General features: G+C 40.5%; 1 protein-coding gene across 3 annotated transcripts in view; it reads left to right on the plus strand.

Moving 5' to 3' along the window:
* LOC122070196 overlaps positions 1–8831 on the plus strand; it is a 33996-nt gene extending 25165 nt beyond the window's left edge. For all 3 annotated transcript variants that reach the window (XM_042634321.1, XM_042634322.1, XM_042634323.1), the window contains 3 exons: positions 888–1006; positions 8136–8261; positions 8419–8831. In XM_042634321.1, the coding sequence (XP_042490255.1) occupies positions 888–1006; positions 8136–8261; positions 8419–8436 (263 nt within the window). In that variant the 3' untranslated portion in view covers positions 8437–8831. The remainder of the gene's footprint in view (positions 1–887; positions 1007–8135; positions 8262–8418) is intronic.
* The last annotated feature ends 10525 nt before the right edge of the window (positions 8832–19356 follow it).

Genomic DNA, 19356 nt, shown 5'->3' on the forward strand with positions numbered 1-19356 from the left:
AAAATTGAAAAAAATGAGAATTACATCCTACTATCTTGCATGGTTCTAAAACTCAGATTGGATCAGTCAGTAGCGGTTGGATCAGATCAGATGGGTCAGTACTGGCCCATATCAGATCGTTATCGGCCTTGACGGATCCCCGATCCTGACCGGTCTGAGCGCCCAAGGATAAAATGCAATACAAATTTGATTTTTTATTAAACAACAGTGGTAAATCTGTCTGATAAAGTCCGACCCAGGCTGATCCTGAGTCTTAGAACTTTGCTAGCTTGTCTAGTTGCAAATCTCTAACTCTTAAGTCGTAATCCTAGACTTAATTCAAATAAACTGATTCCTAAAGTGACGATGGCTCTTTAAGTCTTAAAATTTGTATGCTTAATGGGCTTTGCATGTAACAAAAGGGGAAGGGCTTCGCAAATTTGGGGTTATGGTAATCCATAGATTAAAAAGGTCTAGTAATATAAAGACATAAACTGACCGAACGGTCTTGGTTAAGCCTTTTGTTTGGAGTCGCATCAGTTTGTGGATTTTTTTTTTCAGGTCTATTCTTATTGGATTGTTGCGTCAATATTGTTTCAACTTGCGACAACAAAATTTAAGTGGCAAGGCCTGGGCTCTGGGATAAAACTTCTTAATTCTAAAATACACCAAAAATAAAGAAATAGGATAAATAAATACATACATAAATAATAAGTTACTGCATAGCCACGCATGTATGAACAATGAATCCTGTTGAAGCCCAAAGTCAGTTATCCTAGCTTTTGTTATGTCACATGATTTCTCTAAGTATCGAAACAAATATTAAAACATAATTTCATTCATCAGGTTCTTGATATTTAGTTCTATATGCTTTGCCCCTAAAGTTACTAAGCATATGCCATTTTTAGGTGTGCAAATCTATCATAAGTTTTATACAGAAGGGAAGGAAAAGTCTAATGGTGTCCTTGCAATTCACATTACGAAACCAACTTCTCAGCCCTACGTTTCCCTTGCTAGCATAATATCTGTGAGTATGCTTTTTAGTTGAAATTTTATTATTTCATAAGACACATTTGTTAATTTTTTCTGGATTAAGTTGTGGATGACTCTTTGCTAGTGTAGCCCTGTTTTTATCTATGAGGAGTGGTTCTTTCAAGGTTCACGGTATCGGATTTCGACCTCTAGGGAGACCGAAATTTCGGTGGAAATCTGAAAAATTTCAAGGATATCGGGGAATTTTTCTTGGTATGGTGGAAACTTAGGTTTTGACCCCCAAACAGTGTTTTTTTTATCTGATTTTTTTGTGTATAGCCTATTTTAAACATTTCTAACGCATTCACATCATTACTTTTATTAAAAAAAAAAAAAACATATTAAGTCTTATTTGTGTGGTGAACCAAAGGTTCAATAATCATTATGCTGACTTGTTGGCTTAAATTCTGAAACTTTACTACATAATGACTATATATAGTCTACAATCTACATTAAAACATAAGACATAATCCAAATGATCCAAAATAGATAAAAATATTAAATCATCAATAGTTATCTATCAACACTGAACAGTAGTGACTCAATTACTCAACACTCGAAAGTAGTGGCTCAATTCCAAGTGGAGTGTCTAGGCAGGGTTTCATCCAAGTAGTGACTCACTACCCTCAAGGCACACATGTTATCTTTTCTAACATTATTAAGTTATGTATACCTTATATCATAAAAAAATCAACATTAAGCTATATCAGGTCATTAAAATCAACATTTAGCCATATCAAATCATAAAAAATCAACATTAAGTCACATTAAGTTTTAAAGAATCAACATTTGGAGAAATGCTCTTGTTCTATAATAAGTTTGAATGTTCAAATGATTTTTATTTTTACATAAGACTTTTTGTATTAGGTATATTTTAAAACCAGCTTTCCAACAAGTCTAAGATTACTTAAATTTGAGTTGTAATGACATAGTTATGCTCCGGTCAAACTTTTTTTAAAGTTCGCAAATGCTATTAAAATCTTCTGAATGAAAATAATTTTAGGAATATCAAAACAAAAGATTATTTTACCGGACTTTTGGTTTTTAGCAATGTTTTAACATTATAGGATTTATAAAATTGTCATAATTGAGAAAAACCTCAGCATTTAAAAGTTGAAAATCACCCCTATAACCAAAATCCAGTTTTCGTTCTTGGACTGGGGGTTTACTTTTTATCCTTTTGGAATTTGATTTTTAAACTATTTTTATTGGATTCAAATAGGGGGTATTTCCTTATTTATGAATAATATTTTAAGTAAATGAAATAATCATTTACTTAAATGATATTTGGCACAAATAAGTGCCAAAAAATGAAAATCTCCACTGTTTTCCCAAGTTTCCCACACTTGGGAGAAAAAATGCACAAGAGAAGGTCGAAATTTCCCATGATTCAGTCGAAATATGGGAAACATGGTTGAAATCAGGTCGAAACAGGTGATTTTTTAAAATCCCCTAAGGTTTCGTTTCGACCTGGGTCGATACCTGCGAAACATTTCGCTCGAGTTCTCGAACCATGGGTTCTTTGCCCAAAGCTATGGTCTTTTCTCAAATGCCAGCATTATTTCAAATTTGACTAACAATATTTTTGGAAAATTAATGTTTTTTGTCCATTGCAAGCTTAATGTCTTCAACTTAACAAAGGAATTCTTGAAGAGTTTAAAGAGGAAAAGAATGGGACAGTAGTTCTTAAAAATACAAGGGAAAAGGTAACTTACTGGCACTGGCAGGCCCCAGGCACCCACCGGTGTGTCATTTTCTGCAGAATTTTTCCAGCAAGTGCTGGAACCCCGACCTGGCTGTTGGGTTCCCTACTACTTTGGGCATTTTTCTCACTCCCCAAGGTCCCTCATACTATTTGGATATCCCTCATACCATAAAGGTAAAATCCAAGAGGGTTACTCCCCTCAAATTGATAAGAGAAGATCACTCAAACCCACTCAAGCAGTGGTTTTTTGAAATTCAGCAACATGTGGGTTTAACCATTGCTGGCTTGGGTTGTGTACAAGGCCGAGGGCCAATGCTCTTGGCCATCAGCGGATGGTTTTATCTTTCCCCTAAGGTCGTTCAACAACTCAACATATCACCCCATTCATTAAGCAACATCTCAGCCCAGCAATTTCCACAGATTTCCATAATTGAGCGACTTGGAGTTGCTGGGCTGAAATCTGAGCACTTCCCTTCTCAATTTACCCTTGGCTGAGAGTGGAAGGACATGAGAAAACAAGGATGGTCCATGTCTCAGCCTCAGTTAGGCTCACATAATAAGATTCTTTAGGAAAACATATTTGATGAGAGGGAATTATTCCAATTTAACTCCCAATCTAACAACCAACATACCCATATAACCAAACTGGGGTTTCCCATAAAAAATCTCTCATATGGAGCTGAAGGGTTGCAGAGATCATGGATTTACCATGCTCCAGCTCCAAGAGATCAATTGAGAACATTCACCTAAATCAGAGAAGAACTGGGTAAATTCTTCTCAATTGACTAGCAAAATACAGCAAGACACTATAGCATGCTCCAAATGCGAAATTGGCTGATCAAGTTCAGCATTCCAACCCCAGTTACATAAATTTAAGCATATAAGAAAAACCCCAACTTCTAGGGTTCCCAGAGATGGGTTTGGGTCTCTGTACCCACTCTATTTCTCCAATTTCTTCTTTGGGATGGTGGTCCTAGCTCTGGAAACTTGTTCCCCAACATGCAGAGCTCAAACCCAACTTGTGGGTGGCTGCAGGGATGGGCTACAGGTTTGTATACTAATTACAATTTCAGAAAGCATCATTTGCCTATATGGGTGTTACAGCTGGGTTTTCATCTCTGGGATAAAACTCCCATACATGTCCCAAATTCCAGCTGTAGGAGACTACAGAGACAAAATAAAACTGCAACCACATGCATATGGTATCTACAGAGTCTCTGTAATTGAATCAGCCCCAAGTCCTATGCATGCAGTCCAAGGTTTCCCAGTTCTGGGTGGCTGCATGCTTGGAAAATTTACTGCTAACAGGTGTCATCATGCAATTAACCTATTTTACAGCCAAATCAAAGATGAACTCTCACCTTTACATGCAGGTACAGCATGTATGAGTGTTTCATCTAGGTCTCTATGGCTGAATTAGGTAAATTCCCATGCGTGCTGTCCAAAGTTCCATTCTAGGTGGCTGCATGCTTGGGAATTTGACTATTAACACTTCAGATCATGAAGGACACCTACAGTAAAGTAAATACAGGAGTATTTACTCACAATATGTGTAGGTATACCGGTAGGTACAGCAGGTGCAGCAGGTGCAGCAAAAGGGGCAGCAGCATGCAATTCCCAGCTCCCAATTCAGCTTGCTTGTACAAGAAACTTCAGAATTTGAGGAAGTACATCAGCAACATAGTAGCAGCAGCATACACCACTTGCATGACACCCTTAACTACAGCAGTAGAGCACAGTAGGGGCAGCAGGAGCGAAAGGACAGCAGCAGCAGCCCCGAATCCAATCTTCTCTCCCTCTCCCAAACGAAATCGGTGTTTTTAAATGAGAGAAGAGGGACTGGTTTGTCCATGCTTGTGAGGCAGTTGGCCCCACATCAAATTAATGCAGTTTTCCTACAGACAGCACCACTGGCTGGCCGGGGGGCAGATCCTTAATTATGCCCACAATGCAGCCATTTGCCCTGGGTCCTCAGGTTTGAAGTGTGTGACCTTAGGACCATAGAGTAGGCCCATTTTCTTTCCAAATTAGCTCAATGTACACAGGCCAAATTAGGTGGACCATGTTCACTGTGTACACTTCACTTGCTCAGCTGCCCTCAGTGCACTGCTATGACTTGGCACCTGAGGAATGCAACTGTGTTCTGGTACGGAGTATCACAAGTTCCTTTTTCAATCAAGGGTGAGTGAACCATCAAGAATCTTGATTTGAAGCTTCTTTCGATTTCTCTTTGAAAGGGGTGCAACATCCTATGCTGTTTTTTGGTGTCTTTTAGGGACTAGTTAATAACCAACCTTAAAAACTAGGTCTCATTTGTGATTTATGATTTGTGGATTAGAGATTGAAGTCTAGGGTTAAATCTTATGGAGAAATTGAGTTTGTCAGGGTTTTGGCAGATCAATTGATCTCTATTGAAGGGTTACATTGTTGGGATTGATTGCTTATTAGATCAATCTCTTGTGGACCGATTTTTCTCTAGAGCAGGGTCATCGATTTTCTCTGGAACAGGGTTCTTGAGATCAACTTTTTGTAAGGTTTTGTTGACAATTGCTTGTTGTATTCTTTGCATCAATAGCTTAAGCAAAGAGTGTAGTGACTAAGGTTGTATCTTAATCCTCTCATAGAATCACAGAGGAGAAACTTGCAGGGCTACCAATTTTCAAAAATGAAAGAAAACTGTGCACTTTGTTCTGACTGGTCATGATCAACAAGATATCTTATAAAGGCGAAGCCTATTGCAGATACAACATGAAATACCGTTGATGGATGAATTCTGGACAACCTATAAATTCTATAGAGAATTCGATTTTCGATCTTGTCACCCATATTGATACTGTGAAGGAGTTATGGGAGTATATGAATGACGCTGGATAAAACAATCTCTCCCACATCTATGAGTTATCTTAGGACTTTTATCGTGTTGATCGGCAGGGTCTTCCGTTGACCCAGTATTTTGATGATTTTAAGAGAATGTATGAAGAATTGAATTCTCTACTTGTTAGTGGTGACGACCATGATGTGTTGCAAATGTAGGACCAAGGGGAGCAACTTGTATTTATGAGCTTTTGGGTGGTCTTAGAACAAAGTATGACTATTCCATCTCATGATGCTAAATGCAATGCATGCTCACAACCATACATTATATAATACATTAGTGCTCAACCACATGATCCATTTCCATTATAATAATCCTAATTACTAAGTCTGAATTTGGGTTTTAGTGCTATAAGCAACGTATGTACCTCCCCAGTACGTTGGGCTTCAGAGATACAAGCTAGTTACAAGCAGGAATCAGTTAGTCCCGGAAAGAACCTCAATCCTTCAGCCAACCCCTATATAATAACCCTGACTGTCACGCTGTCTAACAGTTATGCGTATAGTTCGTTGTACCATGCTGTGCCTGTATTAGACAGTCCTGTCGTACCTCGGGCATGGTAGTCTCGTCAGGCCTACCACCAATTGGAATTAGCCAATACCTCGCCCCTATTAGCAAGGGGTTATAGTACTGGGGTTGTGATCGTAGCCCAATGCAATTCTAAATGCATACAAATCAGCCAATATCATTCGTACATATACTGACCTCTGGGCCCACGGTACCAAAACACACCTCGGCCACACCGTGACCTAGACCGCCAGAACCACAGTTATAGCCACAGTCCACATCCACAAAATCCATGCCCACACTGTCCATCCCAAATCACATCCACATGTGCTATAGTAGAAATATAATATACATTACATAACATCGATCATTCCATTACACATGTGTAAGCATGGAATAAAATATATAGAAAACACTCCATAAAAAAAAGTCACAATCACTCACTCAACTCGATACCTGAATCCAATATTTTTTTATGAATTCCTGTGATCGCGCATCCTTTCCGAGTGAATTAGGTTCTATACATCAATTCAATTATAGTAATTAGTTTCAATCTATACTGTCCGTGGACAGCCCTGTGGACAGCCCCTAGTCCATAATTTAGTTGAATTCCCCTTACCAAGACTTAACAACAGACTATTTGGAAGGGCACTGACCTGTGAGACATTCTTTCCTTTACATTGACCTATATAGGTCCAGACTGACCTTCACTGACCCACACACAGACTATTCTCACAGCCCACACAAACTCAACACATTGGCCCACCTTAAGTCCCAAAATTTCTTTGTAAGGTGGGGTGATTTTGCTTCTCATAGGCTCTCTCAGTGGTGAGTGTTCTCCCACTGGGGGCCATTGTCTTGGCATCATTCATACCCCATATCGATGCTTGATTAGGTCTGGCTTGGTTGTCCTTTCTTATGATTGTTTGCTTACTGACTCTGCACCCATGGCATTTGAGGATTCTGAGACATCAGTTACTCAAGAAGGTGGGGGTCATTCCTCTGGTCATGACTATCCCCTCTTCCCGACTAGCACCATCAAGTTCTGATTTGGTTTGTCTTACCTGTCGATTGCTGCTCGTGATTATGCCGGCTTTCTCACAGGTGATTCAGTATGCCCTCTTGTTTCAGGTCCTACATAGGACAAATGGGATGCTGCCAATTGGATGATAATGTCCAATCTTATTAATTTTATGTCCTCATATATTGCTCAGACATATCTGTTACTTGATTATGCTGCTATGATCTGGAAGGCCACTAAGGCCACCTATTCCCATGTGGGCAAGCATGCCCAGTGTTTTGAACTGAGGAAGAAGGTTCATCGGGCTACTCAGAAAGAGCTTTCTGTGGCTCAATATTACTCTGATCTGTAGGGTATGTGGAATGAGATTGATTATTATAAGACTTATCAACCTGTTTGTGAGATTGTTGTTATTGGGTTTAAGAAGCATGAGCAGGAGCTCCGTGTTTATGATTTTCTGGCCGGTCTCAATGTGGAATATGATCAGATTAGGGCTAATGTGCTTAATCGTGTTCCGTCACCCACACTTGAGGAAGCCTATTCCATCATTCAGGCTGAGGAACAACGTCGATCTAAGATGCTTCAGCCTGTTTCTCCATGTCATGCACGTAGTAATAACTATTTGGCCATCTCCAGGTCATGCACGTAACTCAGCGTGTGAAAGTTCCTTCAATGTGGCTCCATTGTTTGTGTGGTCATGAGATCATATTTCTTGTCAACATTTGTCACATTAAAGGTTCCTATTTGTTCTCTTTCTTGCAATTATTGGTATTGGAATTCTGTACTTTATATCTTTGAATGACTAATATGATTTCATCTTTGTTTTAAAATCTCATTTAGCATGCGTACTTCCTCCTAGATATGTTTAGGTGTCACAAGTATCCTTATTTTGTTGAGGAAATTGTTGCTACTACTGTACCAAGCACATAATGATTTACCCATCCGAGTTACTTGCAGTTCACAATGTCATCAGTAAACATTTGTGCAAGTAAAACCTGTTTATACTTTTTATCCAGGAATTGAGTTACGACGGCATACATAGCCTTTTGGGGTTGGCTTATACTGCAGGATCAGCTCCTGATGCACTTCCTCCACCAAGATATGCTCTGCTGTCATCTTTTGTGATGCCTCATAAGCCAAATGTAAGTACTTTCCGACTAATCATTTTGTTGCCTAAACTAAGGTTAGGCTCAACTATTACCAATTCTAATTTATTATGTGTAGAGAAGTAAAGATTGCCATTTTATAAGGTTCTGAGGAATACATTGCAAACTGTGTCTAAATGATTGTTCTTATCAGGATCAATGGATAGAGTAGAAGCTGACCTCTTGAATGGTGGTAAAGACATGCCAATTAATGAAGCCACCTTTTTTTTGGGGGGGGGGGGGGGGGGGGGGGGGGGGGAACAAAATTGACCCAATTAGATTTTCTTGGGCGTAGCTTTCTAGCTTTTTTAAGATTCTTATGTAAAGGATTATGGTGAGTCAACTGTCCTTTGGTTCAGATTGTATCATTTGGGTGACCTTGGTGACAACAGTTCTAAATAGCTGTCCCTTGGCACATGGAATGTATAATAGGTGTCCTGAATTCATTATCCTGAATTCCTTGGCACATGGTATTGAATTGCTTTGCTTGTCAGAGTGGGTCAAGGAAACAGATTGTTGCTTAATCTATATTTATTATCCTTCCAATGTTTGGAACTCTTTCCAAAATTACTCGATTGCTAGATACTGTTCTCTTCTTCTGCGGCTTGAGGTTAAAGGTAGTACCTTGTCCAAGGGAGCAAAGGCATTGTCTAAGAATGTCAACTGGAGTAGTGATGGATGATGGGGGTAATTCTGACATAATTATGAAGTTTGAATCCTGTTTAACTTCACAATTATACAGGAGACCAGATAAAAAGGGGAGATGAGAATCCTGAAACAAATGATACCAAAATCTTGAAAATCAGATCCTGTTAGTGTTGTTACAAATATGCTAGATGAGAAAGCTAAGGGTAGAACTGACCAATGGCAAGAAGAATTGATTGGAGATTCTAAATGGTGCAAATAATCAAAGCATAATAGGGTCTTCCTTGTCAGCAGACAGTTGATCTCATTAAATTGGCAGAACATGAATTTCCAGTGACGGTTGCACCAAACATTGCATAGAAATATGCCATGGTGCTTCACTAGTAAAGCCTATGGAAGTTGTACCCGTGACTGGGGATCAAATTCCATTTTCACCGGACACTGTTACAAACATAATTGTAATGACAGCAAGGTGAGCCAAGGCGATGGCCAGCTGCCATGGTGCCTAGGTGGGACCAAGTTTGGTGCGGCACAACCTGGTGCCATGGATTTTCAAAGGTTGAGCTACAAGAACAGGTGGTGGGGAATAGGATAAGGTATAATTGTGTTTAAGAAATAGAAGAAATAAGGGGGTATTGCTTTGGGGAATTGAGCTTATGTCTTATAACCCTCATTTATTTATAATGATGTTTTAGAATATTACAAAGACCAAAATCCTGAAGGACCCATTTGGATTCTAAAACATCCCTAAAACCCCCCCCCCCTCAAGTTGGTTCATACGTATCAAACATGCCTAACTTTCTTATAATTGGATAGAATAATTTACTACTAAGATTCTTCAGAGTTTACAAATGAAATGCAAATAGTGCTCTGTTCCAACTTCTCCTTTATGAAGTGGTAGTTGATCTTTACATGCTTTGTTTGGTCATGCTCAATAGAGCTATGAGAAATGCAGATAGCAGACTTACTGTCACAATAGACACTCATGGGGAAAGCAATAGGAACACATAAATCCTAAAGGAGATCCTAGAGCCAAAGAAGTTAACATATGCCCTGTGCCATGGCCCTAAAATCTGCTTCAGCGTTGGATCTTGCAAACACTTCTTGCTTCTTGCTCCTCCATGTGACAAGATTCCCTCTTACCATGGTGCAATATCCAGAAGTCGATCTTCTATCATCTAGATAGCTAGCCCAACTTACATCAATATAGGCTTCCACGCGCAAATGGCCATTTGGAGAGAATAGAACTCCTTTTCCTACCTCATTTACTTTTTGCACTTTAATTATAATCATATTTAAGGATTGAAAAGTGGAAGATGTTTAAATCTACTAATGATAACATATTCACCCCCTCTACGTTATCCAAGAGTGAGCTGATCCTTTGGGATCTTCTTTTCCTCCAAATCATTATATTGTCACCGCCATGCTACACATGTATGATAAAGGGTATACTCTTTCCTCATTGTGTTTAACAAATAAAGTACGGTAATATTAACGTCACTTGTACCCAAACTTTATTATGGCTTTACAAAGCCTATTAAATTATCTTAGTGTGGTTTTATGGTAGAATAAAGCCCCTTTTATTGTTTTTATTTGGTTTTAGATTACATTTTTCCTCGGAGCCAAAGGATATTTAAACTAAGTCCAACTCTAATAAATGCTTCATCTTCTTCTTTTTCTAGGTCTTCATAGAAAAATGCATTTTTTTTTTTAAATTAAATTGTTGAAGATACCACTTTTTTAATGGAATTGGATATACTTATCTTGATTAACAATAAAGAAAGCAAATTTTTACTGAATTCATCTTTTGCATCTAGGATAAGCTGTTGTACATATAGTGCATGTGGTGTTGTCATTGTTGTCAACATAGTGCACCACAATGTATTCTGAGTCAACTAAGTAGTACAACTGATAAAGTGATGTGGCAGTGGCAGAATGATCTAACAATGTTCTGTCAGAGCTGGTACTAACTAGATGAATGGGATGTCGTGGTCTTGTGATGAGAATGACGTCCTGGTGACATGGTTGCAATTCAACCTAGGAGAATACATTACATTATGGGTTGTATGTAGATTAAAGCAAAAAACTCATAGACTCATGCAACCAAGAATTCGAAAACCTATGGTTTATGGAGAAAAAGTGAACCTAGGGTTTGAAAATGGAAGAAATTTGAATTTCACCATTAAGAAGGTTAGAAAACTTATTTAGAGTTATTTGTACGGTGAAAAATCGATGGAGGATGCCCCGGTTGAAGGTAGGAAATCCTTAGGAAGCTTCTCCGGTCGTTTCTCTGGAGCCAAAAGTGAGACTAGAAGTGAGAAAATGAGTCACGGATTCTGTTTTTAAAATAGATTTTCCCGCACTGATCGACCAATTCGATCCACTTTGATTGACAAGTGGGACCTATCAATGATAAATTCTGAGTTTTTACAGCTGTTGGACCATATGCCAGTTAGATCTACCGGTTGGGTCGAATTTGCCGGTATGATCTACCAATGGAGGGCAATATGAGGTTCCTATTTTTTTTTTTAGCTCCTGGTTGATCTACCAATGAGACCAACAATGGGCACTGACCTACCGGTTAGATCAACTGGTGTGGAGAAAATTTTGTTTACAAATTCTAATTGTGCCCCACAACTCCCACATGCACGGATACCCTATCTATACTAATTGCAACTGTTTTAAATACCTCTTTGAATCTTGTTGCTGTTATGGCGGTTAATGCTTGATTCCTTCCACTGAAATTATGTCGCACAGGAACACCTACTCTAACTCTAATCCACTTCCTCTCGTTTCCCCTGCGCGAGGCAGAGGCATGCCACTTAATGCACTTGCTGCCCCACTGGTCCTTACTGCAAAAGATGTTTTCGCCATAATGGGCAACATGATGCAGGGAATGTAACAACTGTAGGAACAATTTATGGTTGGAATAGATACACGCATCTAGGCTGCCATGGAAGCCAGGAATGCACCCATACACCTCTCACTCCACTTGTGCCAACCTAGGCACCTACTTCCACTCACACCTCCTACACCTCTCAATCCACGAAGCCAGAAGATAGTGCTTACATGGACAAATATGATTAGGATGATGGAGAAGTACCAGGAACTCCAACCTCTAGGCTGCCATGGAAGCCAGGAGTGCACCCCTACACCTCTCACGCCACTTGTGCCAACCTAGGCACCTACTTCCACTCACACCTCCTACACCTCTCAATCCACGAAGCCAAGAGATAGTGCTTACATGGACAAATATGATTAGGATGATGGAGAAGTACTAGGAACTCCAACCTCCATATTTCTCGAGTGTTGGTAGGATCCACTACAGCCGAAAAAATGGATCCGGGGCATGGAAAAATCCTTTACAGTGATGGGCTGCTCTAGTGAGGATAATTTTTTGTGTGTGAGTTATCAGCTTCAAAATGAAATGGATGCTTGGTGGAGTTCCACCCAACCTCTTCTAACTGTCACACATCCCAACCCCACTTGGAAGGACTTCAAGGAGGCATTTTAGATTTCTATCCCTAAATATTAGTAAAAGAGGAGCCAACTAGAACCCCATCATCAACCAATAGGTTAGGAGAACCCCTTCATGGACTATCCGATAGTACTATTTTAGCGGGCAAGGAGATAGGAACTACGGAGTATCATTTTTCAAAAAGTTTCAGGGATAGAAGAGATGCTGAGTTCATGGCACTAATCCAAGGACCAAGGTCAGTGCTAGAATAGTAGTAGAGGTATAAAGAGTTGTACCACTTTGCTCCCGAACACTTGAAAAGTGTAGGTCTATGGCAAGGAAGTTTAAGAGGGGGTTTAGGCCCAACATCAGTGCAGTGATTTTAAGGCTCAAGTTTTAAACCTATGTTGAGGCCGTACAAGTGGCCAAGTCTATTATTGAAGGCCGGTATTGGGATAACTTTACGACATGACACAACAAGGCATGGGAAAGAGGCCTATGATGCCCCAGGAGCTTAAAGGATCCAACAAGGCTTCCAATGGGCCTTATCTTAGTCTGAATTCAGTGCAATTTAGGAGGCCAATTACAAGCCAGGATTCTCAGTCTTCCCGGTCCCCATGTGCATCTCAGCTAGTTGGGCCCAACCTTTGATGTTTTAATTGTTGTCACACCCCGCCTCCGATAAGCCAAGGTATGCAGCATTGGATTCTCAAACCTAGTCAGCTTAACCCTCCAGTATCACAGATGCAGTAAATTAATTCACAAATGCCCCCAAGATCACAACTAAAATCAGAGTATGCATATAAAATTGTAAATAATGCATATCACTAGTGATTCACTAAGATGTTAGATACATTAATATAGGCCCAATGACATCAACCCATAGGTATAATAATTACATCTTACACAATTCATAAATATTTACACTAAAATAAATAGTGAAGTGACATCCATTAGCATCCTTGTGCCTTGCAAACTCAAGCCTCATAATCGCAATTGAAGTCTAATCATTCCTCAGCACTAGTTCCACCATCTAAAAAGAAGGGGTGAGCTTCACAAGCCCATGAGGGATGTGCAGGCAAGCATATGCAAATAAATGATGCAATACATGCTCCACAATAGTTACATGATGCCACATGAGTCCATTTGATTACACTACTTTTCCTACATCTATTACTAAGTCCACATTTGGTATTAATGTCACGCAACATAGGTGGTATCCCCTCCCAGTACGTCAGGCTCTAGAGATACAAGCTAATTATGAGTTAGAAGTTTGTAGGTCCCAGAATCCTACACATTGGTCACCCTGTGAACCTCCAAAGGTAACCACTACAACCATGGTCCTGGAATCCTACACGTCGGTCACCCATGTTGTGTCCACCTTTGAGTGCAGTCTATCGTACTGTGGATGTGGTATTCTCGTAAGACATACCACCCTTTTGGGATTAACCTATACCTATCCCCCTATTAGCAAGGGTTGTAGCACTTGGAGTTGTGCTATCCTAACCATATGTATTCTAAATGATGTGGGTACAATCACCATACATCATACACAATATCCACATACACCGAGCACACAGTGCCAGAATCCCCCTTCGACCTCACTATGTCCCATCTTACAAACTAACCTCCACAAATCCATATACAATATCCACAGTTCACAATAATAAAATAACAAGTGAACAATATATATAAGAAACAAACATATGACATGTCCATACAAACTGAAAAAGTAATGCAATAGTTGTCACACCCTGCTCCACGTTCTAGGAATACTAGTGGTATGAGTAAGACGCTTACCTGTCTTACACATCTACAAGGATCTCTGATAGCAGTACCTTAACATTCACAACCACAAACATCAAACCATAAGAATAATTGTAGTGGAATCAGAGTATAATAAAGCGGAACATATTTTAAATGGGGTAACATCTAGTGATAACATATAATCATAACCATGTTGTTCAATTACATTTGTTTCATGACTTACATATAATAAGCCCAAAAGAAAACCATTCTATAATTCGATATCAAAAAGTCAACCAAGCCTCTCAAGGTGCCGAGTAGGCACAGGTGTCGCAAGCACAATTCGAGTCATGCTCTTCAACCTTTGGCATCCACCAGCCACTTACTCTGTACTCGGGTTAGGAGGAAGTAGAGTCACAGCCCAACGACACTACAGTGCCTGCATCTTCATCTAAAAAGTAATATATATGTGGGGTGACCTCCAGCTAGCTCAGTGAGGGGTGGGGTTCATGCACATACATATACAATAATCTATGATGTCATAAGTGTAGAATCAAACACATAGTTCATCATGTGAATGATGTAATCTATTTGATTATTAATCCACCTAGCATACAACTAAGTCGGGTTCATGCTACTACGATGCATTAGGTTGTATCCCTGGTCCCAGAACACGTACATCGGTCACCCAACGATACAAACCCTAGTCATGATTAGGAGCCTACTGGTCCCAAAATGTGACCATCGATCACTCAGTAAACCCTGGATAACCCCCTCCTGGTAGTCACAACATCGGAATCATCATCAGCCACATTGAACTATTTTTTGCCTCCGAAAACAATCACATCATACCGCGAGAGTGGCATTCCGGAAAGGTTCATCGAACATACCACATTTGGGTTATCCAACACTTTACCTCCTGTTGGTAAGGGGACGTAGCATAGGGAATGTCACCTACATGCCTTGCATAATGATACAATTAGTATGGAATACAATACCAGAATCAACCATTGGCCACATCACATCCATTTCCAAGCCTATCTAGGATACAGGTAGTTAAGTGTGGACTACGCGATACCAGGTTTATCATCGAGCACAAAGCATACCCATTTCCATGTATAGTCCCAGAGTGCACGATATTGGAATCACCATCGACCACAAAGTGCAATCCATGAGTACATCTAAATCTAATGCACATATACAATGCATGAATGCAACATCCACAAGGTGACCATGGTATCGGAACAACCTCGGCCACACCGGACCCCGTCACACATCTCAACATACATTGCATATCATAATTTCCAATGTCATAATCATAATAATTTGATGAACATAATATGTCATGAGATTCACACATACATTTAACAATTAAAGAGCATTCATAATTTCTAACACATGTGAACAATTCTAAGAATATGAAACACGCCACAAAATAAAGTCAATCATCCCTCACCTTGGTTGTACTTTCGATAGAAGAAGTTCTAAGTGTGTTAATTGGTGTTCAGCTCACTTTCGATCTTATTGTATGTGCTTGTCTCTGTCCTATGTACAAGGGTAATCGGATATTAATAGGTGTTGAAAACATCAGAGGGGGACCTACAAGGGTTGCCCCAAAGAGTACAACTTTTATCAAATTTGGGACAGAATATTAAGGTCACCGAAAATATGCTACAAGAAATAGACCATTTCCACCTAAAATATTAGTCTTGTTTCCAGTGACCTTGACAGAGAGCTCCTAAGGGCCAGAGCTTCACTAAAAATATGCCACCGGATTCAACCCAGGTGTTTTCGATGGCTGTTTTCGGTTGATTATGAGGAAGGGTCCAAGTGATTTGGGGGTCCTCTGGCTCAGGCCTGATTTTCACGATCTGCTCCATGGAGATTATAGGAGGTCTTCTTACCCTCTCATCTAAGCCAACTCTCGATTCCATAGAGCCTAACTACACATTTGGTCAAAAGTGTTGCAGGAGCTCACCTGGCTTGGTTTGAGCTCGACAATCACACGGGAGAGTGAAATGTACACTCACCCAACATTCGGGAGGTGCTAAGGTCGAGGCTTACCCCTCCAACCCGATGGTTCACTACTTTACCCCAAATCCAAACTAGAAATGGAAGAGAAGAGGTGATAGGGGAGGTTAGTACCTACCTCCAACAAGAATCTGGCCACAAGGTGCGAAGCCGAGAGCCAGGGTGAGCCTCTTCCTTCTCCTCCTTCTCCTTCCCTCTCTTCCTTTCTCTCCTCTTTTCTCTCCTTCCCATTTTTTGGATAAGTGAGAAGTGAGAAATGATCTCACTTCTCCTACTTATTGTAGGTAGGATACTTAGGGTCTGTTTGGTTGGCACTTGTCTGGTCCATGTTGGTTAATCCGCCATTCGAGACACATGGGCCCACCTCCTTAGAATCATAGGGTGTATAAGTCATGGGGAAAGGTGTGGGAGAGTGTGTGAGGTCCTTCAGGACTGGTCATGATGCTAGTGGTGGGCTCTATTGGCATCGGAACCCAATCAGTAGCACATTAGGCCACCGGATCCAGCCCAGGTGTCTCTGATGGCCTTGTTTCCGGTGGTCAAGGAAGTGCTCTGCATTGACGGCTTATTGTTGCCACTTGGTCATCCCATAGGGAGTTTCCGTAGGTTATGGGCATGGTCCTGCGATAATTTCGTTACATGTTGAGACACGAACGTTGAAGTGGGAATTCATGTACGTCTAGGATCGAAAGCTTTGAATCCACTCTAGTTGGATTGGATCAAATGCACAAGTAAGCGGGATCATCCTTTCCCTTTTTGCAATAAGTTGCCATAAGCTAAAACCCATTAGTGCTTTGTATTTCTGGTCTGAGATCTATCACAAAAGTCTAAATTTGATTGGGTTAGGGCACGGGTGTAACACACCCAACCTACAAGAATTTTGTCCTCGAAATTGAATGTACCTGGTAAGTCAAACAACCCAAGGTACTGCTTCTTCATTTCATCTTCTCACTCCTAAGAGGCTTCTTGTTTTGGGTGGTTCAGCCACTTCACCTTGATGAATGAAACAGTACGATTGCGGAAGATGTGGTCCTTTCGATCAACAATCTTCTCCAAAAATTCTATATAAGCATAATCCTCATCCAACTCACGAGGTACATATGTTAGAACATGAGTCGGGTCAGGTATGTACCTCCTCAGCATAGATACATGGAAGACATTATGGGTGCCCTCCAATTCTGGTAAGGCTATCCGGTATGCCACCAATCCTATCCTCTCCAAAATGTCATAAAGTCCCATATATCTATGACTCAACTTTCCCTTCTTGCCGAACCGCATCACCCCTTTCACTGGGGAGATTTGTAAGAATACCTTATCCCCATATCAAACTCCAAATGTTTTCTCCTAACATCTGCATAACTCTTTTGTCTAGATTGAGCTGCCTTGATTCTATCTCTGATCACATCCACTTTCTCACTGGTGGCTTATATCAAGTCTAGACCTAGGATGTGTCATTCACCAACTTCGTACCAACAGAGGGGAGTCTAGCATTTCATGCCATACTGCAATTCAAACAGAGACATACCGATGGTGGCCTGATAGTTGTTATTGTAGGAGAACTTAACAAGAGATATATGGTCATCCCAACTGTAACTCATAGCCAGAGCATATGCTTAGAGTAGGTCTCCTAGGGTCTAGATAGTCCTCTCTGACTGCCCATCAGTCTATTGGTGAAATGTTGTGTTGAAATTCATCCATGTTCCCATAGCCTTCTACACATATGTCCAAAATTTAGAAGTAAATTTAGGATCTCAATCAGAGATGATGCTAACTGGTACACCATGTAACCAGATAATGTTGTCAATGTATAAGTCGGCCAACTTGTCCATAGAAAAGGTGACTTTAATAGGGATGAAGTGAGCTGCTTCGATCAAGCGGTCTACAACTACCCAAATGGAATCCATACTCTTGCTGGTGTGGGGTAATCCTGTGACAAAGTCCATGGTAATGTTCTCTCGTCTCCACTCCAGAATAGGTAGCCATTGTAGTAAACCATGGGTCTTTGTCTCCCTGCCTTGACTATCTAGCAAGTGAGGCACTTCGACACATGTGTGGCTACATTATTTTTCATTCCCTTCCACTAGCAGGGACCTTTTAGGTCCTTGTACATCTTGGTGTTGCTAGGGTGAATGGAGTATGGAGAGCTATGTGCTTCTCCCAAAATAGTATCTCTCAAGTCACCATCACTAAGCACCAACAATATTCCCTTGAACTTAATATGAGGGTAGCGGCTGGAGAATAATGAGATGTCTCTCTTCCCTTAGGGGGGAAGGACTTACATCCAGTCCGTCCTCTCTCCTCTCTTTCTATTTCATGAGGGAGGGGTGTGTCATATGTGCTTTGCTTACGGGCCCCGCACCGTTGTATCGCTGTTCGGAGATACGTGGATGCCTATTTTGCAAGAGTTTAAAGTTTATCATTCTAGATGAGGGTTTGATGATGGTCCAATAAGGGGATTGGGATCATACAAAAGGGTTTGGAGTCACTACCTAGGATTATAGGCCTAGGACCTAAAAGGTCCCAAAAATTGGCCTAGTCTAGAGATTTAGGGTAAGTGTCAGGTTACAGAGTTAGGAAGGTGTTAGGGACCCAATCTGCTTGGTTTAATCGGTCTTCCTACTAAATGCTTAAGAACGAACATTTTTCATAGTTATTCCTATTCCATATGCATGGCTAAGTTATCAGTCATATATACATTAATTAAATTTAAACGACTATGTACACTAAAACAGGGTCTATATAAAGTCTATATGATAACAATTCAGTTGAGAAACTATACCTGAACTTAACCCCTGTTTCGGGTCAAGAGGGGTGGGCCCCTGATTAGTATCGTCTCAGACATTCTTTCAGATTCTCATGGCTAAGGGGAAGATGGTCTTAACCTCTAAGTTCCTTTCTTGAGAGATGTTGACTGTGATGATATTTGGACAGAGTTTCTGTAATACCCCGCTTCTTAAACCCGGTCTGATTTCGCGGTTGAACCGGTTTAACCATGCAGGAACCGTGCCAAAGGAAATTAGAGCGGGTTCCTTATGGGCTATGATGGCATGGGTGACCTTAAACACCGGCTGGCCCGACAAGTCCGAGCCAGTGCCAGAAGAGACGGGAGTGCCCAAACCGTGTACGTGCACCTACCATAAGGCTATGTACGGATAAAACAGGTATTATATCCGTATTTTAAGGTATATACGTATGCTACATCGTATGCTTGGG

This window comes from Macadamia integrifolia, unplaced genomic scaffold (assembly GCF_013358625.1).
Source record: "Macadamia integrifolia cultivar HAES 741 unplaced genomic scaffold, SCU_Mint_v3 scaffold852, whole genome shotgun sequence".
Taxonomy (NCBI): Eukaryota; Viridiplantae; Streptophyta; class Magnoliopsida; order Proteales; family Proteaceae; genus Macadamia; species Macadamia integrifolia.